Source organism: Erinaceus europaeus, chromosome 12 (genome assembly GCF_950295315.1).
Source record: "Erinaceus europaeus chromosome 12, mEriEur2.1, whole genome shotgun sequence".
Classification (NCBI taxonomy): Eukaryota; Metazoa; Chordata; class Mammalia; order Eulipotyphla; family Erinaceidae; genus Erinaceus; species Erinaceus europaeus.
The window spans coordinates 2689676-2714639 of record NC_080173.1 but is presented as its reverse complement, the minus strand read 5'-3'; the positions used below and the strand labels follow the sequence as shown (position 1 = coordinate 2714639).

At 41.8% G+C, this 24964-nt stretch overlaps 2 protein-coding genes and 1 long non-coding RNA gene across 6 annotated transcripts in view; 2 read left to right on the top strand and 1 right to left on the bottom strand.

Annotated features, from left to right (window-relative positions):
- The window catches only part of POLG2 (DNA polymerase gamma 2, accessory subunit), a 27173-nt gene extending 18600 nt beyond the window's left edge, over window positions 1–8573 (top strand). The window contains exons 7-8 of the mRNA XM_060202579.1: window positions 5301–5401; window positions 8370–8573. Coding sequence (XP_060058562.1) covers window positions 5301–5401; window positions 8370–8535 — 267 coding nt within the window. The 3' untranslated portion in view covers window positions 8536–8573. The remainder of the gene's footprint in view (window positions 1–5300; window positions 5402–8369) is intronic.
- MILR1 (mast cell immunoglobulin like receptor 1) lies at window positions 6029–24964 on the bottom strand. Of its 4 annotated transcripts, none has more exons than XM_060202586.1 (8): window positions 24831–24964; window positions 21272–21541; window positions 18286–18408; window positions 16380–16460; window positions 15529–15585; window positions 15338–15406; window positions 14825–14900; window positions 6029–6398 (listed from the first exon to the last, which is right to left on the bottom strand). In XM_060202586.1, the coding sequence occupies exons 1-7, from the start codon at window positions 24919–24921 to the stop codon at window positions 14851–14853; spliced, it is 741 nt and encodes a 246-aa protein (XP_060058569.1). In that variant the 5' UTR covers window positions 24922–24964; the 3' UTR covers window positions 6029–6398; window positions 14825–14850. The 4 variants fall into 4 exon arrangements, with proteins under 4 accessions (XP_060058569.1, XP_060058568.1, XP_060058567.1 ...); XM_060202585.1 differs by lacking the exon at window positions 6029–6398 and adding an exon at window positions 11884–12324; XM_060202584.1 differs by lacking the exon at window positions 6029–6398 and having other exon boundaries at window positions 11884–14900.
- Window positions 9193–24964, top strand: part of LOC132541811 (uncharacterized) — a 48058-nt gene continuing 32286 nt past the window's right edge. Inside the window, exons 1-2 of the long non-coding RNA XR_009552893.1 lie at window positions 9193–9301; window positions 24862–24952. This is a non-coding gene — a long non-coding RNA (uncharacterized LOC132541811). The remainder of the gene's footprint in view (window positions 9302–24861; window positions 24953–24964) is intronic.

The following is a 24964-nucleotide window of genomic DNA, read 5'->3' as shown; positions in this document are numbered from 1 at the left end:
TCCTAAAAAATGTGCTTGGGATCTTGATGGGGATAGCATTAAATTTGTAGATGGCTCTGGGTAATATATTCATTTTGATGATGTTAATTCTTCCAACCCATGAACATGGAATATCTTTCCACTTCTTTGTGTCTTTTTCAATTTCTTTGAGTAGTGACTCATAATTTTCAGTATACAAGTCTTTCACTTCTTTGGTTAGGTTTACTCCTAGATATTTATTGTTTTTGTTGCTATAGAAAAAGGTACTGATTTCTGGATTTCAATTTCTTCTAACTTAGTGTTTGCACAGAGGAATGCCACTGATTTTTGAATGTTAATTTTATAGCCTGACACCTTACTGTATTGCCTGATGATTTCCAAAAGCTTCTTGCTGGATTCCTTAGGTTTTTCCATGTATACTATCATGTCATCTGCAAATAAGGAGAGTTTGACTTCTTCTCTTCCAATCTGTATGCCTTTAATTCCTTGCTCCTGCCTGATTGCTATGGCAAGAACTTCCAACACTATGTTGAATAGTAATGGTGATAGTGGGCAGCCCTGTCTAGTACCTGATCTGAGGGGAAAGGCTTCCAGTTTTTCACCATTGAGTATGATGTTGGCTGTAGGTTTGCTATATATAGACTCCACTGTCTTCAGGAATTTTCCGTCTATTCCCATTTTTTGTAGTGTTTTGATCATAAAGGGATGTTGTATTTTGTCAAAGGCTTTCTCTGCATCTATTGATATGACCATGTGGTTTTTGGTCTTGCTTTTCTTGATGTGGTGGATCACATTGATTGATTTACGTATATTAAACCAACCTTGCATGCCTGGGATAAACCCCACTTGGTCATGATGAACAATCTTTTTGATATACTGCTGTATCCGGTTGGCTAGAATTTTGTTCAGTATTTTCGCATCTATGTTCATCAGAGATATTGGTCTGTAGTTTTCTTTTTTGGTTGTGTCCCTGTCTGCTTTTGATATCAGGGTGATGTTGGCTTCATAGAAGCTGGCAGGGAGTATTCCAGTGTCTTCAATCTTCTGGAAGACTTTTAAAAGTAGAGGTTATTAGTTCTTCTTTGAAAGTTTTGTAGAATTCATTTGTAAAACCATCTGGTCCAGGACTTTTATTTTTGGGAAGATTTTTGATAACTGTTTCAATTTCATTAGCTGTGATGGGCCCGTTCATGTTATCCACTTCTTCGTTACTTAGTTTTGGAAGTTGGTAGGTATCTAGGAAATTGTCCATTTCTTCCCGGTTCTCTAGCTTGGTGGCATATAGTTGTTCATAGAAGCCTCGCATGATATGTTGAATTTCTGCGGTGTCTGTTGTGATATCTCCTCTTTCATTCACTATCCGATTTATTTGGGTCTTCTCCCTTTTTTGTTTTGTGAGTCTGGCTAAAGGCTTGTTGATTTTGTTTACTCTTTCGAAGAACCAACATTTACTTTCATTGATCTTTTGTATGGTTTTCCTATTCTCAATGTTATTGATTTCTGCCCTAACTTTAGTGATTTCTGTCCTTCTGGTTGCTTTAGGATTCCTTTGTTGTTCTTCTTCTAGGTCTTTAAGATGTGCAATCAGGCTGTTTATTTGTGCCTTTTCTTGTTTCCTAATGTGTGCCTATATAGCTTTGAACTTCCCTCTTAGGACTGCTTTAGCTGTGTCCCAAATATTTTGATAGCTTGTGTCTTCATTTTCATTGAACTCTCGAAACATTTTGATTTCTTCCTTGATTTCCTCTTTGACCCAGAAGTTGTGAAGAAGTGTACTGTTGAGCTTCCACATTTTGGGATTGTTACTAATCTTTTGTTGATTGTTAAGTGTTAGTTTAATTCCACTGTGGTCTGAGAAGATGCTTGGGATGATTTCAGTGCTCTTGAATTGGCTGATGCTGTCTTTGTGCCCTAACATATGGTCTATCCTTGAGAATGATCCATGTGGATTTGAGTAAAATGTGTATTCCAGTTTCTTGGGATGAATGACTCTGAAAATGTCCAATAGTTCTAGTTTATCTATCTCTTCATTTAGCTCCCTTATGTCTTTACTGATTATTTTCCTGGATGATCTGTCAAGTTGAGATAGTGGGGTGCTGAAGTCCCCTACTATGATTGTGTTACTGTTAATATATTGCTGTAGCTCTTTCAGTAGAAGTTTGATGTATTTAGATGGCTTCTCATTGGGTGCATAGATATTAATAATTGTTAAGTCCTCTTGATTGACTGATCCTCTGAGCATTAGTGTCCATTCCTATCTTTTTTAATCTTATCTATTTTCAAGTCTATCATGTCAGATATGAGAATAGCTGTTCCTGCCCTTTTTTGTGGGCCATTGGCTTGTATGATAGTTTTCCATCCTTTCACTTTAAGTCTGTGTTTGTCTTGTTGAGTTAGGTGAGTTTCCTGTAGACAGCATATTGTTGGATTGTGTTTTCTGATCCATCTTCCTACTCTGTGTCTTTTAATAGGTGAATTCAAGCCATTGACATTTACTGATACCAAAGATTGAAGATATTTTAACGTCATTCTTGTAGAGTTTTAGAGTGTTTTGATATATGTCCTATTTGTGGTGGTCTGGTTGTTTATAGGAGACCTTTCAGAAGTTCTTTCAGGGCAGGCTTGGTGATGCTTGCTTTCTTCAACTGTTGCTTGTCTGAGAAGGTTTTGATGCCTCCATCTAGTCTGAATGACAGTCTAGCAGGATATAGTATTCTTGGCTGAAAGCCTTTCTCATTGAGCACTCGATAGATATCTTGCCATTCTCTTCTGGCCTGTAGTGTTTGTATGGAGAAGTCTGCTGCTAATCTTATGGGTTTTCCTTTGTAGGTGACTCTTTGTTTTTCTCTTGCAGCCTTCAGGATCCTTTCTTTATCCTTATTCCTTTCCATTCTAAGTATGACATGTCTTGGTGTCTTTAGGTCTGGGTTAATTCTGTTTGGAACCCTCTGGGCTTCTTGAATCTTTATGTCTTTGATCTTGTCTAGACTAGAGAAATTTTCAGCTATTATGGCCTGGAGAATGCTTTCTTCCTCTCCTTCTCTTTCTTCCTCTGGTATGCCAATAATGTGTATATTGTTTCTTTTGAAGTCATCCCATAGGACTCTGTTGTTGTTTTCAGCATCTCTTAATCTCTTTTTGAGATCTCGTACTTCTTTTTTAGTTGTCTCTAATTCATCCTCGATCTTGCTAATTCTGTCTTCAGCCTCATAGACTCTATTCTCTCTGCCCTCTACTGTTTTCTGGAGTTCATCTATTTTGTTGCCTTGCTCTGATACTGTTTTAGCTTGTTCAGCTAGTTGCATTCTTAGCTCAGCGATTTCAGCTTTCAGCTCTCTAATAACCATGAGATAATTAGTATTTTCTTCCATATTCTCATTTTTTATTCCTGCATTTCTGATTACAATTTTTTCAAATTCTTTTTTTTTTTTTTTTTTTTTTTTTCAAATTCTTTACTCCTGTTATTATTTCCTTAGCTAATGTTTGGATGTTGAACTCGTTATTTTGTGCTTCACCCTCTGGAGGACTTTTAGCTGGACTACTGTCCTGGTTCGAGTCTCCAATATTTTTTCTTGTTGTTTTAACTATTTTATATATTATGTTATGAGTTCCCTTTATCAGTACTTTTCAAATTATTGATCACTATTGCCTGGATTGACTTGTGTCTAAGTAAGTTAATTAAAGGGTTCACAGTGGTGGAAGTTAACAGTTGTTTCAATCCCTGAGTTGAAGCTCAGTAGTTTAAAAGCCTCTTTTTTTTCTTTTTTCTTCCATGTAGGCTATGGGAGTCTGAGGGCTTTTAAACTATCAATAGGCTTCAGCTTAATCACTGACTTCTGACCAATAGATAAAGCAGGGTGTGGCAGAGATAATCCAGTGGTTATGCAAAGAGACTTTCACAGCACCTCAGCTCTGCCACCGAGGTATAGGTCTTCTCCTGAGTTTCCCAGTTAGATCTCTGTCCCCTGGTGTCCCTCCCTGCCACTGCTCCAGATTCTGAGGGTAGTAGCAATGGAGACTCAGAGTTGCACTTGGTGAGTCTCTGGGGAGTCCTCTCCTCCCTTCAGCTGTCCCTTTGTTGGTGGAGCAGACTGGAGGTGGTGTCTCCACTGATAAACTGCTGAACTGTTAGCAGTCACTTAATCTCTCCTTAGGCTCCTCTCTCCTCTCTGTCACCAGCCACATGTGTTTGTACTCACCGGTGATTTACTGGGTTCCTGTGGTCATTCTAGTCCTGTCTTGTTTCGGTCCCCGGTGGTCTCCTTTGGTATTCCTAGTTGATCCAAGGAGAGGAGAGGAGAGAAAGCGATCTGCTGCTCGTAGCTCCCTTTCTTATAATTTCTTCTTCCTTCATTGACTTTTCTTATCTTCTGGGTATGTTGTAGTAGTATAACCTGAAGACCAGTTTACAATGCTCAGGTGTGATTAGAATTAACATAGTCTTTTAGAGTATTATTTTCTTGTAGATTTTTTTTTTTTTTGCCTCCAGCGTTATCACTGGGGCTTGGTGCCTTCACTACAAATCCACTGCTTCTGGAGACCATTCCCCCCCCCCCATTTTTGTTGCCCTTGTTGTTATTATTGTTATTGCTGTTGGATAGGACAGAAATCGAGAGAGATGGGGAAGACAGAGAGGGGGAGAGAAAGATAGACACCTGCTGACCTGCTTCACCACTTGTGAAATGACCCCCCTGAAGGTGGTGCAGGGGATCTTGGGGCTTGAACCAAGATCCTTTTGCTGGTCCTTGGGCTTCGCACCATGTGCGCTTAACCCGGTGCACTACTACCCGGTTCCCTCTTGTAGATTTTTTTGTTTGTTTTATGCTTTGAATCATAATGATGATAGTACAGCATTCTTATATTCCTTATAAAGATTTCTCTCAGAAAATATTTCCCTAGTATGCAAGTTATAGTGCTTAATTTGTTCATTTTGATTGTATGTGTACAACAGTATAAGAATTTAAATAATATTACATTGTAATGGCTAGTATGCTCCATGGGGGGCAGGGTAGGGGAGAGGCTCATGCATGTGTAATTTTGCTGTTACAGACTGACTTCTCATTCTGTCAGACATGGAGAGAGATACTACAGCACCAGCCTATCCTCCAGTGGCATAGTACCTGTTGCGTGGTGCCAAGACTCAAACCTGGGCTGTGCCCATAGCAAGACACATCCATGCCTTACGCTATCTCTCTGGTGCCCGTGCTCTAACTTTTAAAGTCTGAAAAAGATCAAACACTATTTAAAATATTGAAGTAGGATAATCACTCCAACTGCTTTTACTTCTGTCATATTTGAACTATTATTTTTATTCCCTCTAGGTTTCTCGAGGGCTATTTAATGAATTAGTTGAAAATGGTATTTCTGTGTGGCCTGGTTATTTGGAAACTGGGCAGTCCTCAATGGAACATCTTTATTCAAAGTAAGATTTGCCTTCCTTGTAATTAAGAAGATGCATTTTTTTGTTATACAAGTAACAAATCTTTTAAGTATGTGTTTACATATATATATTAGTACTATTAGTAGTGTAAAATTTAAAAGTGTTTACTTTCCCATTCAAATAGTCATATACCCTTAGTTAATTACTACATCAGGGAACAGTAGTCATCAAGCTTATTTGAGCTCATACATATGCTTAAGACTTAATGTCATAGAATATGTATGTATGCGTGAGTTTATTGGGGTAGAATTACATGTATTATATATATTTGTTGAGTCAGAACTGGGCAAACATGAGTAGAGTGAATCCCCTTTCCTTGCATACAGTATGGCTCATTCTGAGTAGGAAGATACTTAAAAGATACAAATAGGATAGCACTCTAGTTCCTTTTTTGGACATATTTGCATTGTTTTCCTCCTAGGCTTTTCAAGGCTTACTTAATGAATTACTCAAAAATGCTATTTCTGTGTGACCTAGTTACCTGGATCCATTGATGTCTCTTACTGGATTATTGAAATTATTTTTAATCTTCTAGTCTCTAGTTCTGCCCCCTGATATTTCACTAAATTCTGTGTTTGTTTGTTTCTTTTATTTCACTACTATTATTTATTTATTTTTATATTTTTATTTATAAAGTGAAAATATTGGCAAGACTGTAGGATAAGAGGGGCACTACTCCACACAGTTATCACCACCAGAACTCTGTATCCAACCCCCTCCCTTGATAGCTGTCCTATTCTTTATCCCTCTGGGAGCATGGGCCCAGGATCACTATGGGATGCAGAAGGTGGGAGGTCTGGCTTCTGCAATTGCTTCCCTGCTGAACATGGGCGTTGACAAGTGGATCCATACTCCCAGCCTGTCTCTCTCTTTCCCTAGTGGGGCAAGGCTCTGAGGAAGTGGGGCTCCAGGACACATGGTGGGGTCCTCTGTCCAGCGAAGTCAGGTTGGCATCATGGTAGCATCTGGAACCTGGTGGCTGAAAAAGAGTTAAGATATAAAGCAGAAAAAGCTGGAATATTGCAGATAAAGATTTGGGGGTCTCCTGTTTTGGAAAAAGCTAGTAGGTCTATTTTAGGTATATTCCAAGGGACACGTGATGCTAATAGTTTTTGCCCGAGCATTACATCTAAAATGCAGGTGGCTTAAGTTATTGTCTGGGAGGATGGTGTCATAGTTGGAAAAAGTACCAGAAAGCTGGAACAGGGTAAAGTACTATTGTTTTTTAATTTGACAGGGCAGGAAGAAATAGAGGAGGGAGGGAGAGAGACACGAGAGAAGCTTCATTACTCATGAAGCTTCCTCCACAGGTGGGGATTGGGGACTTTGAACCTGTGTCCTTTCACATGGTAGCATGTGTGTTCAACTCAGTGCTCCACCCCCAGCCCTCCTAATTTCTCTTTTTAAATAAAGTAATTCAGGGTTGGGAGACAGTTCATCTCTTGCTTACTTTGCTGTGTTTGAGGATCTGGCATCAAGTTCTTGGTACCATATAGGATCACCATGCTTGGCACCAAGGGAACCTCCATGAATAGTGAAGTAGTGTAGAAGTTCTCTGCCTGAAATTTAAAAAAAAAAAAAAAAAAAAAAGTGGGGGGGGAAGAGTCCAGTGTATTGCATCAAAGGAAAGGACTATGGAGAAAGGGGGCAGGGGATGGAAGAGAACTTTACAGTCCTGGTATGTAACGAAATTGTACATACATGTCAGTAACTGCACTGTAGATCATTAACCTCTCCCCCCAATAAAAAAAAAAAAAAAAGAAGAAACAAGTCAGGTAGAGGAAGTGGTGTATCCAGCTGAACCCCTGGTCTCTTCTTGAAGGGTTGGGGAGAAGCCTCACACGCCTTGAAGTAGTACTGCTGCAGGTGTTTCTATCTCCCTCTTTTTAAAATCTTTTTTGAATTATCTTTATTTATTGGATAGAGACAATCAGAAATCAAGAGGGGAGGGGATGATAGGGAGAGACAGAGAGACACCTGCAGCCCTGCTTCACCACTCTCAAAGCTTTCCCCCAGCAGGTGGGGACAGGGGGCTCGAACCTGGGTCCTTGCACACTGTAACATGTGCACTCAACCAGGTGCGCCACCACCCGGCCCCTATCTCTCTCTCTCTCTCTTTTTTTTAAGATTTTCTTTTTTTTTATGGGAAAGATAGGGGAGAGAGAGAGAACCAAATATCACTCTGGTACATGTGCTGCCAGGGATTGAACTCAGGACCTCATACTTGAGAGTTCAGTGCTTTATTCACTGGACCATTGTTTCTATCTTTCTCTATCAAGCCTTCTCTCTTAATTTCTTTCTTTCTTTTTGTATTATTTATTTATTTTCCATTTTTGTTGCCCTTATTTTGTTGTTGTTATTGATGTCATCATTAATAGATAGGACAGAGAGAAATGGAGAGAGGAGGGGAAGACCGAGAGGGGAGAGAAAGATAGACACCTGTAGACCTGCTTCATCACCTAGGAAGCGACTCCCCTGCAGGTGGGGAGCCGGGTACTTGAACCTGGATCCTTACTCCTTGTGCTTTGTGCTACGTGCACTTAACCCACTGTGCTACCACCTGACTCCCTATTAATTTCTTTCTGTCTCAAATAAGTGAAAACAAGCAATAAATAAAATAGATTACTGCAAGTGAAAGACCCTGACAAGACATGCAAAAAAATAAAATTAAATAAATAAATAAATACATAAAGTAACCCATTCTTCCCTCCTTTGGATTTGTTTTTACATTACTGTATGTCATAGTACATTTGCACACGTGTGTGTATGTGTTGACGACAGACACCCTGAAAGCACCATGGTCGGTTGGGAGGTTTAGGGTGGGTGGAAGTAGGCATGAACTTTTCTTGTGGTTTATATAAGAGGGGAAATGTGTGTTAAGCAAATTTAGGATTAACTAGTTCAACTAAATTTATAATCTTGTGTTTTTTAACTTTTTTTTTTTTCTTAGGTACGATGAAATGAGTATCCTCTTCACAATTTTGATAACAGAAACCACTTTGGAGAATGGATTAATACATCTAAGAAGTAGAGATACCACCATGAAGGAAATGATGCATATATCCAAAGTAAAAGACTTTCTAACCAAGTACATATCATCAGCTAAGAAAGTATAAATTTTAATATTTGTATAATAAATATTTTCCTTTTCTAATTTGGTTGTCCTATATTAACTTTTTTTTTTTTTTGCTTCTTTATACTAGGAAGTACACTTTTTCAGTGTTTTTTCACTGGATTGAGAGAAATTGAGAAGGTAGAGGGAAATGAAGGCATGACATTAGATGTTGGCCAGAGTAGGCTTCTGTAGGTATTCAGGGAAGCCTCTGAGGAAATGACCTTCAGACTGCGCCTGCAGATCCAACACCTTAGCCATTGCACTACCTCTAGGACCTCCCCATAACTCTTTTCTCCTTCCATGGTTATTACTGGGGCTCGTTACCAGCACTATGAATCCCATGCTCTTGGCAACCATTTTTTCCACTAATTTTGGATGGGACAGAAATTAAGAGAGGTAGACACCTGCAGACATGCTTCACCACTCATGAAGCATCCCCCCACTCCTCCATAACTTCTTTATCCAATCATCCAATGTTATTGAACACTGAAGTTGCTTCCATATTTTGCCTATCCTATCTATGATCATAGAGGTGCATATATCCTTTCAAATTAGTGCTCCCATGTCCTTTGGATAGACGCCTAGGAGTGGTATTACTGGACTGTAAGGTATTTCTACTTTTATTTGTTTATGGAGTCTCCATACTGTTTTCCATAGGGGCTGTGTCAATTTCCATTACCACCAATAGTGTATCAGGATTCCCTTTTCTCTGCATCCTCTCGAACACTTGTTATCTCTTGATTTGTTGGCATAGGCCATTCTCACAGGTATGAAGTAGTATCTCATTGTGGTCTTGATTTGCATTTCCTTAATGACAAGTTACTCAAAGTATTTTTTTTCATATGTTGGGGGGCCATCTGAATATCTTTCTTGTTTAAAAAAGTTTTTATTGGGGGTTGGGCGGTAGCTCAGTGGGTTAAGTGCACGTGGCACAAAGCGTGAGGGCCGGCATAAGGATCCCAGTTCAAGCCTCCACCTGTAGGAGAGTCGCTTCACAGGCAGTGAAGCAGGTCTGCAGGTGTCTGTCTTTCTCTCCTCCTGTCTGTCTCCCTCTTCTCTCCCCATTTCTCTCTGTCCTATCCAACAATGAACGGCATCAACAATAACAATAATAACCACAATGAGGCTACAACAACAAGGGCAACAAAAAGGGAGGAAAAGATGGCCTCCAGGAGCGGTGGATTCATGGTGCAGGCACTGAGTGAGCCCCAGCAATAACCCTGGAGGCAAAAAAAAAAAGTTTTTATTATCTTTATTTATTTATTGGCTAGAGACAACCAGAAATTGAGTGGCTTCACCACTCAGAAGTTTACCTCCATTAGGTGGGGCCAGGGGCTTGAACCTGCTTCCTTGCGTATTGTAACGAAAGTACTCAATCAGTATGCCACTGCGCATCCCCCTTTAAATTTTTTATTAGTGATTTCATATTCATTTATAGAATTATAACGGGTATAATTCCACATCTTTACCACCACCAGAGTTCTGTGTCCCCCTTCCCTCCATGGGAAACTGCAGTGGTTCTCCCAAGGTTGCCGATATGGGTTGACTATTATTTCTATAACTGTCTGTCTGTATTTGAATATATTTGCACATTTTTTCCTATGGTCCTGCCTTGTCTTCCTTTCTAAGTCACACCTACTACTTCTGAGTATCTTTTTTTTCTTTTTTCCTTTGGGTCCTGATGAAATTGGAGTTCAGAACCCTGTGGTCATCTTCACCTAACATTTGTCCCTCTCTGGAAGTATGGACCAAATTCTTTTTTTATTTCTTTATTGGGGGATTAATGTTTTACATTCGACAGTAAATACAATAGTTTGTACATGCATAACATTTCTCAGTTTTCCACGTAACAATACAGCCCTCACTAGGTCCTCTGTCATCCTTTTTGCACATGTACTTCCCCGCCTCCACCCCGCCACCCCAGGGTCTTTTACTTTGGTGCAATACACCATGGACCAAATTCTTTATGGAGTGTAGAAGGTGGGAGGTCTGGCATCTGGAATTGCTTCTCCACTGGACATGGGCATTAGTAGGTGGATCCACAGCCTCAGCCAATTTCTATCTTTTCCTAGTAGGGTAGGGCTCTGGAGATAGGAGGCTCTAGGATTCACTGATGATTTAAACAAAATTTTTAAATATTTATTTATTGGCTAGTGATACAGAGAACTTGAGTGGAAGGAGGCAGTGAAGAGGGAGAGAGACAGACACCCCTGCAGCCCTGTTTACCACTTCTTAAGCTTCCCAGCAGGTGGGGACCTGAAACTAGAACCCCAGGTCCTCTTGCACTGCATTGTGTATGCTCAACACTGCATCACCACCTAGTTCCCCTTTTCTCTTAGATAGCTATGAGGGGGGAGTGTGTGTGTGTGTGTGTGTGTGACCAGAGCACCAAAGCACCACTCCAGTGTGCTGAGGGCTGGGCTCAAACCTGGGTCACATGTATGGCAAAGCAGCACGCTATCCAAGTGAGCTGTAAAATAAGATTTGTAAGTATTTGTCATCTTTTAGATAACTCATTATTTCCCCTACAGATATAAAACGCCATAAATAGGCCAGGGAAATACAGCTCATAGTGTTGGATCATAGGATTCAGATGACTGAGGCCCCAGGTTCAACCCCTAGCACTACCATAAGCCAGAGCTTAGGAGTGCTTTAATCTCTCTCTCATAAAGATAAGGACATCTTAAATAAAAATAAATACCATATTCAGGATAAACTAAATTCCCAGGTGTATAACTCTGTCCATGGACTTTCTCTGTCCTGTTCCATGGCTATACTTAAGATAGCCATTTACCAACGCTGCGTTGACGAGGTTAACTCTAGAACACTGCTCCCAAAAATATATGCACACACCATTCTCTCCGGTTACTCCTGTGCTTGGATCCTGAACTGTTTGTGTTCAATTTCTATCTTCATCAAGCACATCCCTTAGTTTTTACAATGAGAACATGATTGGAAAAATCCCTTTTTCAGTCTTTGTCTTAAAGTATCTTAAAATTTCACCATTAGTCTTTTTATTTATTTATTCATTCCCTTTTGTTGCCCTTGTTGTTTTGTTGTTATAGTTATGATTGATGTCATTGTTGTTAGATAGGACAGAGAGAAATGGAAAGAGGAGGGGAAGACAAGGAAAGAAAGATAAGATACCTGCAGACCTGCTTCACCGCCTGTGAAGCGACTCCCCTGCAGGTGGGGAGCCGGGGGATTGCACTGAGATCCTTACGCCAGTCCTTGCGCTTTACGCCACATGCACTTAACCCGCTGCGCTACCGCCCAGCTCCCTTACCATTAGTCTTAATTGACAGTTTGTCTAGTGTGTTAGATATTTTGATTGATTCTTTTTTTTAAAAAAAAAAAGTTTAAAATAGTATTTATTTATTACATATGAGAGAAAAGTTTCACGTGAGGCAGAGAGGAGAGAGACAAGCCCTAATGTCACTTCAGTATATGCAGTATTGGGGATTAAACCAGGAACCTCAGGCACTAAAGCCCAATATTCTGCCAGTTGGCCATTTCCTCAGCCACTTGATCTATTCTCTTAAGGCCCAGCTCAAGTGTTCATTTGGTGGGGTCAGAAAGCTAAAGACCACAGCCCTGTGCTGCCAGGTGTGTGTATGGTCATCCTCCCATCTGATGCACATGGATGGGATCTGGAGACCACAGGTAGCACAACAGTGCTTGAGAAACAAGCAAAGCTCCACATCCCACTGTCTGGGCTCCAGTTTCTGGGCAGGAGCTAGCGGTGGTAATAGAAGCGGTAGTAGTTCTCCAGTCTCCAGACTATGGACATCTACAGATGAATTATTAAAATTGAAGAGGTTAGCAGGGTTACTAGGAAAAAATCAGTCCCCTAAAATACTGTCTCTGCACATCAACAACTTAACCACACCAAATAGGAATAAACCTAACAAAAGATATACAAGATGTTTATGCAGGAAATGACTATAAACTTTTTAGAGAACTGAAAAAGAATTAAGTGTTGAGTTATTTGTAGTTTAGGAAATTCAGTATGGGGTGGAGGAAATAGCACAGTGGTCATGCAAAGTCTGGGGTTCTCATGCCTGAGGCTTCAAAGTTTCAAGTTCAATCCCCTGTACCACTATAAACCAGAGCTAAGCAGTACTCTGCAAAAAAAAAAAACCTCAGTATTGTAAAAATGTTAATTCTACTCAAATTGATACATAAGTTTAATGCAGTGTTAAAAACATGATTGTGGAGGTCAGGCGGCAGCGCAGTGGATTAAGCACACATGGCACCAAGCACAAGGACTGAAGTAAGGATCCCGGTTCAAGCCCCTGGCTCCCCACCTGCGGTGAAGCAGGTCTGCAGATGTCTATTTTTCTCTCTCTCTCTGTCTCCCTTTCTCTCTCCATTTTCTCTTCTACCCAACAATAACTACTACAACAATAAAACAACAAGGGCAACAAAGGGAAAAAAGGCAAATTAAAAAAAAAAAACAAAAAACCATGATTGTGTTCAGTTCTATTGTTTTGTTTCTAAAGAAAATAAGCAGACTCTAAAAGTTTTTTTAAAGATTTTTTCCAAAGATTCATTTATTAATGAGAGAAGCAGACAGTTCACCCAGTAAAGCACACACTATCATGTGCAAGGACTTGGATTCAAGCCCCTTCCGCCATGTGGGCACACTACAAAAAGGGGATTATTCATGGATGGTGAAGCAGTGCTGTAGTGACTCTCCTGTTTTTCACCCTGAATCTGAAAGAAAAGAATAGTAATCTAGTCTGTTGTGTCAGGAACAGTGGGCTTGTGTAGGTAAAGAGCCCCACAAACCTCAGTGATGCTCTGGCAGTAAGAAAACAAAAGACTAAATGGTCTATAAATATAGAAAAAGGTGCTCAACTGTATTAGTCATCAGAGAATCAAAAAGTGAAAATTAAAATCACGAGAAAGCACCATATGCCTGTAGTTAGGAATGCAAGCTTATATAACAAAACCAAGAATAGCAAAGAATTGAGTCCCAAAAAGCATAGTAAATAAACTATACTCAAGTGATGATATATACTTTAAAAAGCAGTCTTTAAAAAAAGAGATCCACTAATTGGAAATAACTAAGACTGGGATATAGGCCTCCCCCCCAACAGTATGAACAATAGAAAAAACAAGATTTACTAGTGAGAAGGAGAGAGATAAGGAACCAGAGCCTCACACTGGCCCATGCAGTGCCAGGTGTCAAGCCTAGGGCCTCATGCTTGGAGGTTCTATGTTCTGTTCAGTCAGTCCTCAGGCCACAGATGAAAAAATTGGGTAAAGTTTCATTTGAAACCCTAGAAATGTCTCATGGGTTTTATAGAAGAAAGAAGTTCCAGAAAAGTCTCTTGAACTTATAACTCCTGGGATGAAATCAGACCAGAAATCTTGTGTTCTCTGTAGTGGGCGGAGCGATGGTCAGCCTTCCTCCCAGGAAGTTTATACCCTAACTCCTAAAATCTGTGGATGCCATCATAGTTAGAAAAATGGTACTGCACATGTAGTTAAGGCTTTCAAAATGAGACGGTCCTGGTGGTTCCCAGATCCAATAACCAAAAACCAGTGTACCACACTAGTGCACTTGGTGCTAAGTGTTCAACCTGGAGCTTCGGGCATGTAAGTTCTTCCTTCCTTCCTTCCTTCCTTCCTTCCTTCCTTCCTTCCTTCCTTCCTTCCTTCCTTCCTTCCTCCCTTCCTTCCTTCCCTCCTTCCTTCTTTCTTCCTTTTTTAAATTGATTGGATAGAGATAGCCAGAAATTGAGAGGGAAGAGGGTAATAGAAAGAGACACCTACAGCCCTGCTTCACCACTCTTGAAGCCTCCCCCTGTAGGTGGGAACCAGGGAGCTTGAACCTGGGTCCTTGTGCACTGTGACGTGCACTTAACCAGGTGCACCACCACCCGGCCCCGCATGTAAGTTCTATGCTCTACCAGCTAGACTGTCTTCCCAGTCTGCATTTTCACTAGTGACCCTTCAGTGGGCTTGAGGATGAGGAAACCTGAAAGACAGTCGTTGCAGGTGTGTGGAGGATGCACTTGAGGAGAGCACAGTCATCTAAAATGTGCTCTTGAGATGACGTGAGTACAGGAGAACTGTGCATGTCTAAAAAGCGTCCTAAGACTGCTGCCAGTCAGCACCCCACCTGATCAGGGCACTGCTTGAAGACAGAACTGGAGACAAGCCGGTGGGCCAGAGGAGTAGTTCTTACACATCAGACTCTAGGTGGCCATGTGGCACATGGCTAAGTATCAGTCAAGTGCACTTTTTCTCCATGTAGATCAGCTTTATAAAATGGATCCTACCTAGTGGGAGTTTGTGTCTTCAGATTTCAGAAGTTGAGTTCAGAGTAAACAGGAACATTTTTACACTCATTACCAGCTTCTGCAATATAAAAAGAGAAAATAATTCAATAAACTTAGGATATATATCCAGAGGGGCTCTAAAGAGAAATTCCTGTTTCTAGTCACTGGGTATCCTGATAGTTCTGAGAATTAATTTGGTTTACCTGGATTATTATTCTTGAAGCTGTTTTAGAAATTAGTTTTGAAAACATTTTAGAAATGGACTTGTATTCTCCTTTCTGGATATATTTTTTTATACAGTTCTCCCTCTGCCACATCCCCTGTTCCACCCCACCTGCCCATATCCTAATGAGATTTGTTGGGAACTCTGGTACTAGCTGCTAATATGCCCCCAGGCTGTGAGTTCCACGTGTCTACCCTATCCCTGGACTTCCAGAGCCCCAGCATGTGGTGGCCTCACAGGAACAACTCTCTCCTGCCTGTCAACAGCCTTTATCTCACTTCATCTGTGACTCACAGTGTTTCCTAGTGCCACCTCCTGGAACACGGGAGTGGCATATATCTCCTGGGAGTGTCTGGTTTCTGGGCAGAGGACAAGAAACAGAGTTACTGGGGCTTAGAATCTGAGCTGCTGATCACTTGATAAGAGTACCAGCTCTCCCCACAATGACATCTAGTTCCTGGACACTGTAGATAGAACTTACCATGTGGAGCTGTGGAAACACACTGCTTTGATTCCAAGCCTGGCACAGATGCCTCATCTGTCAAATCATGCAGATTGGAAATTAGTGATGTTTGCTTTAGCTAGTGCAGGAGCCAACCTGGAGCACAGCTGGCTTGAAGTCAACATTGACCGGGCGACAGGACGTAGTGGGGTTGTATTGTCATGTGGAAAACTGAGAAATGTTATGCATGTACAAACATGCATAACATTTATTATGCATGTATTATACATTATGCATGTATTTAATGTCAACTGTAAAACATTAAGCCCCCAATAAAGAAATATTTTTTAAAAAGGACAAATACAGACAGTTGTAGAAACAATAGTTATTAACCCATATCTGCAACCTTAGGAGAACTGCTGTAGCTGTAGCTTACAGCAAAGGAAGGGATTGAGGAGCCAGAACTCTGGTGGTGGGAATGGTGTGGAGATGTACCCTTTTATCTTGTAATTTTATAAGTCAGTATTAAATCACTAAAAATAAAATTAATTAAAAAATTGACTGGGCTTATTCTCACTGTTAGCCAAGGTCCTGGGTCTGTTTATCATAAAATAGCATGTCATGCCTGCTTCGAGAGAGATCATAAAAAGCTCTGACATAAAGGGAGTCGGTGGTAGCATAGTGGGTTAAGCGCACATGGCGCCAAGCGCACAGACCAGCATTATGGATCCCGGCTCCCCACCTGCAGGGGGAAAGCTTCACAAGATGCTGCAGGTGTTTCTCTTTCTCTCTACCTCCCCCTCCCCACCTGATTCGCCTCCCCATGCCCTATAAATAAAGAATAAAAAGGCAAGAAGTTACAGCCAAAGTACCCCAAGGAGTCCATTTACCTGCTTGATTTTTATGGAGGTTTTCATATATTTCAGTCTGTGTGTGTAGATTTCTGGAAGCTTTCTCTTTCATAGATTTCCCTACATAAATTGGTGCAGAATCATATCACACAAGTTCAGAAGCCTTGCTCCAATACATAGGAGAACACACACACACACACACACACACACTCTCTCTCTCTCTCTCTCTCTCTCTCTCTCTAAAGCAATGGCCTGCCAGTGGTGTGTGTAGTTGCCTACTGGAGAAAGCCATGGGCTCAGCAGAGCCTGGAGCAACATGCTTTTCCAAGCCAGGGGAATTCCCAGTTTGTTTTTCCAACTCTGTGATAACATGCTTTGCCCCTGAATTGTGCCACGGGCAGCCAGAGTCACATTTGTCTTTATTTTGCTGAAAAGAACAGTCTATATCAAGCTTTGTGACATCTGCAAGAGATCCCCCGCTGCTTTCAGCCCTGGGCAGCAACCAAGAGTATTAATGATGCTGGACTTTTTAGTAGGCAGGGGAGATACTTTTTTTTTTTTTTGCCTTCAGCGTTATTGCTGGGGCTTGGTGCCTGTACCATGAATCGTCTGCTCCTGGAGGCCATTTTTCCCAGTTTTGGTGCCCTTGTTGTTTTTATTGCTATTGTCGTTATAATCCTTACACTTTTTACTCTTCTTTTTAAAAAATATTTATGTATTTATTTTCCTTTTTTGTTGCCCTTGTTGTTTTTATCATTGCTGTTGTTATTATTATTGTTATTGATGTTGTTGTTGCCGAATAGGACAGAAAGAAATGGATAGAGGAGGGGAGGACAGTGAGGGGGAGAGAAAAATAGACACCTGCAGACCTGCTTCACCACCTGTGAAGCGACCCGCCTGCAGGAGGGGAGCCAGGAGCTCGAACCGGGATCCTTATGCTGGTCCTTGAGTTTCACACCGTATGTGTTTAACCCACTGTGCTACTGCCTGACCCCCAGGGGAGATACATTTTTTTTTAAGATTCACTCATTCATTCAGTCATCCGTCCAGAGACTAGAGCATCACTCAGTCCCATGCAGTGCTGGGGACAGAACCCAGAGCTTGGTGCCTCCAACACAACACTTTCCCCACTGTCACCTCCCTCCTTGTGAAGAAGGCTTAGGAAATGTGGGAGATACTTACATGCTCACATGTTGATAGCTATTTTCTAGTTCTGTGTCAGCAGACTTGCTGACTTCCCTGAGTTACAACTCTTTAGAGACAGAGGGTGGCATGAGCGGATAATGTGTCACTTGATTTCTGTCTTTTGTAAAAATGTCCACATTGGATGCGGGAGATAGTATAATAGTTCTGCAAAGAGACTCTAATGCCTGAGGCCCCCAGGTCATAGGTTCAATATCCCCCACACAGCATAAGCCAGAGCTGAGCAGTGCTCTGGTACAAACAAACAAACATAACCCTCCACATTTCTCCAGAATTATATGCCAAATGAAAAGTCATACATAGTGCCAGCTACAACCACAATGACATGGAACTGCTGAACTTTGCATAAAGCACTTGCCATGTTGGGCTGTGGAAACTCACTTTTTTTTTGGTTCCACACCTAGGAAAGATCCCTTATTTGTAAAAAGGAGTCATCTTAATTGAGACACTGCTGAGTCGCTAGCTGTCTGCTGGCCAGTTTTCCCACTTTGATTTGGAGTCTGGGGATGGAATAGAGCACTACTCCATATCGCTGGGCTTTCCTTCTAGTCACTCATGATACTTCCATGTGGTTCAGGAGCTCACCTCCCACCTGGTAACATATGCACTCTACTGGGTGGGCTTTCTCCTCTCCCAGGTCCCACCCCATTCCTGATTCTCCTTTCCTTTCTGCCTTCCCCTCCCCCCTTTGTTTATATCCTAAGTCCAAGAAAAACTATGGGAAAGATTTATAATAACTTACTTGATTTGTACTTTGGTATTATCCAAAATGCCAGCATCAGGATTATTATAATCAGCACCAGTAACAGTCCTGGAAGCAGTAGCTGCAGACACAGGGGACAGCCCTTTGCGCTGCTGTCACCACCTAGAAGAAATAAGCATTCGCTGGTCACCACATGGCTTTCTTGTCCAATGACATCGAACTGTGACATGGTTCTGGAAAAGGCATGTCTTTTATTTTTCTACCTCTTTTAAAAAAATATTTATATATATTTTATATTTTTATATATTATTTATATATATATTCCCTTGTTTTATTGTTGTAGTTATTATTGATGTTGTTATTGATGTTGTTGTTGTTTTTAAAAGATTTTGTTTATTTATGAGAAAGGTAGGAGGAGAGATAAAGAACCAGACATCACTCTGGCACATGTGCTGCCAGGGATTGAACTCAGGACCTCATGCTTGAGAGTCCAAAGCTTTACCACTGCACCACCTCCTGGACCATGTTATTGATGTTGTTGTTGGATAGGACAGAGAGAAATGGAGAGAGGAGGGGAAGACAGAGAGGGGGAGAGAAAGACAGACACCTGCAGACCTGCTTCACCGCCTGTGAAGCGACTCCCCTGCAGGTGGGGAGCCGGGGGCTCGAACCAGGATCCTTAACTGCCAGTCCTTGTGCTTTGCACCACGTGCGCTTAACCTGCTGCACTACCACCCAAGTCCCCAAGGAATGGCTCTTGACTTAACCAGTGGGCCATGCACCCAGGCCCCCATACTCCCTTGGACACCTGCGACTCTAAAGAAGTAACATTAATCAGTTAAGCTCTCGTGCCTGTGCTATACCATTGAGCAGCCTCCCAAGCTCACCTATATTCATTTTTATTTAAAGAGGAAGAGGGGGAGGAGAAAAAGACAGATTAGGAATCTTTCTCTTTTTGTTGGGTGGGAGGTTAATGATTTACAGTACAGTTGTTGGCACTTGGGTACAATTTCCCATCTCACTATGAATAGGTGTCTGCAAACCACCCTCACCTCTGACTTAGGTCCTTCTCCATCGTCATGGGCTAGGACCTGAAAGCCCCTACACACACACACTCACACATACCACACACACACACACCTACACACCACACACACATACACACACACCACAAACGCATACACAGACACCACACACACATTCACACATACCACACACACACACTCACACACACACCACAAACACATACATACACACACACAATACACACACATACCACACACACACACTCACACATACCACACACTCATACACCACACACACATACACACACACCACAAATGCATACACAGACACCACACACACACACATTCACACATACCACACACACACTCACACACACACCACAAACACACACACAACACACACACAACACACAAACACACACTCACATCCACACACCACAGACACACACCACACACATATACATCTCACACACTCACACACACACACCACACACACACACACACACTCATATCCACACACCACAAACACACACATACACACACACACACACACACACACACACACACACACTCCCTGTCCTCCCACCATGGAGTCTTTTGCTCTGATGCAATACACCAAACCAGTTCAAGTTCTGCTTTGTGTTTCCCCTTTCTATTCTTGTTTCTTAAGTTCTGCCCATGAGTGAGATCACCCCATACTCATCCTTCCTTTTCCGGTTTATTACACTTAACATGATTCCTTCAAGCTTTAGCCAAGATGAGTGTTCTTTTCTTTTTCCTTTTCTTTCCTTTCCTTTCCTTTTTTTCTCTTCTCTTTTCTTCTTTTTCTTTTTTTAAACTTTATTTATTCATAAGAAAGATAGGAGGAGAGAGAAAGAACCAGACATCACTCTGCTACATGAGCTGTCAGGGATTGAACTCAGGACCTCATGCTTGAAAGTCTAGTGCTTTATCTACTGCACCACCTCCTGGACCACTCTTTTCTTTCCTCCCTCCCTCCCTTGCTCCTTTTCTTCTTCCTTCCCTCTGTCCCTCCTTTCCCTCTTCCTTCCCTCCCTCCCTCCTTTCCTTCCTTTTTTCCCTAAGTATAGAGCTGGTGACATCTCACTTGGATATTGCACTGCTTTGTTGTATGCATGACCCAGGTTCAAGCCCAGTTCCCACTGAGCTGCAGGAAGCTTCAGTGCTGTGGTCTCTGTCTCTCTAACTCTCTGACTCTATCTAAAAACATTAAAAGAAAGGAAGGAAGGAAGAAAAAAAATAATTGATGGGTGGAGACACAGCTAGCATAGGGCAAGTACTCAATACCCACTTGTTGGTCTGATTTAAGTAAAGGTGATATTACTCTATCAAAAAAAAACTTTGTAGAAGCTTTATCAAATTAGAAAAAAAAGCTATCGAAAGAGAAAAAAAAGGGGGGAGGGAAGACTGCTCAGAGTGGTGGATTTGTCATAGAGGCATCAAGACCCATCAGTAACCCTGGTGGCAATTAAAAAAAGAGGAAGAAGGGCTGGCCTAAGGACCCCGGTTCGAGCCCCCGGCTCCCCACCTGCAGGGGAGTCCCTTCACAGGCGGTGAAGCAGGTCTGCAGGTGTCTGTCTTTCTCTCCCCCTCTCTGTCTTCCCCTCCTCTCTCCATCTCTCTCTGTCCTATCCAACAGTGACAACAACAATGACAACATCAATGATAAACAACAAGGGCAACAAAAGGAAAAATAAATATTAAAAATTAAAAAAAAAAAAGGAACAAGAATTTCAATGACTTTTTTTTTTTAACCAGAGCACTTCTCAGCTCTGGCTTATGGTGGTACAGGGGATTAAACCTGTGACTTTGGAGCCTTAGGCACGAATCTCTTTGCATAACCACTATACTATCTACCCCTCCCCTCCATGACTTTCTCTCCAGGCTCTTGAGAGAACTTTTACAGGGGAATGACCAGCCCATCACACAAAGGGAAAGAATCCAAAAGACAGGACCCCCAAGTAACATGTTTTACTTACTAACAAATGTGAAGTTGAACACGCGACTGTATTTTGAACAGCTGGAAACTTGAGCTTTGCACTTGTAGGGGCCCAAATCATAGGCTTCTGAGATTGTTAGGTTGACTACCATGGGTTCACCTGTTCTGTTCTGGGTTTTCAGATGTGTCTTATTTCGAAACAAAGAATAGGTGACCTGCAGTGACTTGTTTTTGTTGGAACAAGACAGGGATACATGCTGACCCTTCATGACTGTCTTCATTTTTGACTCCAGACTTGGAGGAGGAAATTCTAAAAAACAAAATAACGCAAGGAAAATTCCTTGTTAACAAGTAGGGGAGCACCTGGTATGTTTTGAGAGTCAAGGTGGGGGTGGAGACACTTTATTCCTGGTGAACTTTCCCGAGAAGTTCGTTCCATGCCCTCACAGCCAGGTCAGTGTCCTGATATGGTCAGCTGTGCTAATTAGGAAGCTGAAGTTCCAAGTTCTATAGCCAAGTATTATACCCGGGGGCTGGTTTTGTCATTTGTTTATTAAAACCTTTTTATTTTGAAAAATTTCAAGCAAAGAAGTGAAGAGGCAAAAATGGCCTTCCATGGACTTATCACCCAGCTTCAAGAATTACTGACTCCTGGACAACCCTGCTTCATTTGCCTCCACCCTGGTCCGTTCTTTTAAAGCAAATCACTGATTCATTATTATCGAATCCCAAAATGCCAGTATTGAGAAGGGACAAGGGACAAGGGACCCCTGAGAGTAGAAACTGGCCTGGCTAGACACTGACTTGTCATTCACGACTCAAACACAAATATTTGGCATAGCCTTTCTGAGACCATGCTGGTAGCACAGTGGGTTAAGCGCACATGGCGCAAAGCGCAACGACCCGTGTAAGGATCCTAGTTCAAGCCCCCATAAGGATCTTGGTTTGAACCTGGATCCTTGAGCCAGTCCTTGCGCTTCAAACCCCTGGCTACCAACCTGCAAGGGAATCATTTCACAGGCAGTGAAGCAGGTCTGCAGGTGTCTGTCTTTCTCTCTCCCTCTCTGTCTTCCCCTCCTCTCTCGATTTCTCTATCCTGTCCAACAGCAACAACAATGGAAAAAAAGATGGAGCAGTGGATTTGTAGTGCAGGTGCTGAGCCCCAGCGATAACCCTGGAGACAGAAGAAAAAAAGAAAGAATTAGTAACATACCCAATTATATCTCTATCCCAGTTCCTTAAACCTGCCAACTTCCAACTTGTTTGACTATATATATGCCCCAGGTATATACATACGCCTTCTTTAGCTGGAGGACTTTGATGCTCTTTTAGCTCTAAAACATGACACTTAATGTAAATATAATGACACCATGCCTCTCATCTAAAAATGAACAATTGGTGGATCTAGCTAGACATCCTGGAGAAAACCCTAAATTCAGCCAAGCAATATACGAAAACGCTGGACCTAGTGGTACCCGCCAAATGAGGTCAGTGGGAGAGAAACTCAGCAAGGTCAGAGAAAGTGTGAGAAATATCCATGTATCATAAAGATAAACACAGTAGTGGCTGAACTAAAAATACAGTCAGGGGGAGCTGGACAGAGGCACACTGCATCCAGTGCACATGTCACCATGCTGGCGGAGCAGGGCTGGCGGGGCTGAAGCTCCTGGTCCCAACCTGCAGGAAGAAGGCTTCACAAGCAGTGAAGCAGTGTTGCAGGTGTCTATCTGTGTGTGTATATATATATATATATATCCTTTCTCTATATCCCTTCTCTCTCTCTCTCTCTCTCCTTCCCTCTCTCCTTCTGCCTCTCCCTCCCTCTCTCTCTCTCTCTCTCCATTTCAGTCTCTATTAAAGAAGAGAGAAAAAGAGAAAGAAAGGAAGGTATAGCAGAGGGACTCAACAACAGAAAACCAGAAACCAAAGGTTGAAGCAGTAAGCTCAAGAGCAGGGCAGAGGAAACTACCAGAAAAGAACAGTTTAAGAAGAAACCACAAGGGCCAGAGGAAGGGTCTGCAGACGTCTGTCTTTCTCTCCTCCTCTCTGTCTTCCCCTCCTCTCTCCATTTCTCTCTGTCCTGTCCAACAACGACGACATCAGTAACAACAACAATAATAACTACAACATTAATAATAAAAAAAGAAGAAAGAAACTAATATACTAAAATTATGGGACCACATCAAGGGAAAAAAATATTGATATATTTTGGTGCTATGAGGGGAAGAGAGGGAAATTTTCATTTAATTTTACTTTTGTCACAGGGTTATCCCTCGGAGACGGTGCTGGCATTATGAATCCACCACACCTAGTTGCCATTTTTTTTTCTTTCTATTTTATTTGCTATGACAGACAGAATTTGAAGGTGGAGGAGACAGGGAGAAAGCAAGATATACACCTGCAGATCAGCTTCACAGCTCACTCAGTTTTCACTCGGAATTTATTTTATTACCCTTGCCTCACAGAACAGAGAGATTCGGCATAACGTGGCCATGTGATGCCCCCCAACTTTCAGCTGGAAAATGGTAGAACCAGGGTTAGGACCGTAACAGTTTAGCTCTGTGGTGATAAACTACTTCTGAGTGCATATTTTTGTGTGTTCCTCAAGTTACTCTACAATGTTTGTGTGCTGGTTTTCCAATTTAAAAATAGCTACAGAAGTCCAGGAGGTCGTGTAGTGGATAAAGCACTGGGCTCTCAAGCATGAGGTCCTGAGTTCAGTCCCTGGCAGCACATGTACCAGAGTGATACCTGGTCCTTTCTCTCTCTCCTCCTATCTTTCTCATTAATAAATACATAAAATATATTTTTATCCAACAACAACGACATCAGTAATAACTACAACAATAAAAAAAACAAGGGCAACAAAAAGGAATAAATAAATATTTTTTAAAAAGGGAGTCAGACAGTGGCGCAACGAGTTAAGCACATGTGGCGCCAAGCACAAGGACCAGCATAAGGATCCCAGTTCGAGCCCCCAGCTCCCCACCTGCAGGGGGAGTCTCTTCACAGGCAGTGAAGCAGGTCTGCAGGTGTCTGTCTTTCTCTCCCTCTCTCTGTCTTCCCTCCTCTCTCCATTTCTCTCTGTCCAATCCAGCAACAACGACATCAATAATAACTACAACAGTAAAGCAAGGGCAACAAAAGGGAATAAATAAATAAATATTTTTTTAAAATAGCAACAGAGGTTGGGAAACAGCTCACCTCATGGGATGTGTACCTTACCATGTGCCAAGACCTGGGTTCAAGCCCCAGCACCACAGCACCAGCACTGTGGAAATTCTACAGATGATGAAGCAGTATTGTGGTGTCTTCCCTCACTCTTCCTCTTTGCTTATATCTTTAAAAAATCAAATAAGAGCAGCAGACAAAGATTCCATTACAAAAACAACTTTAATATTTCATCTCTAAGTATTCAGGAAGATGCTCCAGCTCTCCCCACTGTCGTTCCTCTTTAAGCTAGATAATGGGAAGGGCTTCACTCTGGTTCTTCATCTACACACAACAAAACTTATCCAGAAAGCTGCCATAGATAAAGCTGTCCAGCACATCTCTTCAGCAGAAGCAGTGTCAGCGCGAGAAAAGAAAATGAAACTCACCTTTCATTCTCTTCCTTGTCTCACAATCCAGTGCCTCTTGTTGGACAGCAACAGAGAAGAAGAACACGAGAAGGCTGTGTCCCCACATCATGCCGGGCTTGGAAGACGCAGACCTCGAAACAGTGAGTCCTTCA

Bases quoted from the DNA above. Each gene is read 5' to 3' on its own strand.
- MILR1 (XM_060202586.1), bottom strand. From the start codon at position 24,921: ATGATGTGGGGACACAGCCTTCTCGTGTTCTTCTTCTCTGTTGCTGTC. The intron at 18,409-21,271 runs GTAAGTAAAACA...TATTTCTTCTAG, and splicing joins GTTCAACTTCACATTTGTTA to GTGGTGACAGCAGCGCAAAG. The intron at 16,461-18,285 runs GTAAGTTATTAT...CAATTTATGTAG, and splicing joins AATACCAAAGTACAAATCAA to GGAAATCTATGAAAGAGAAA.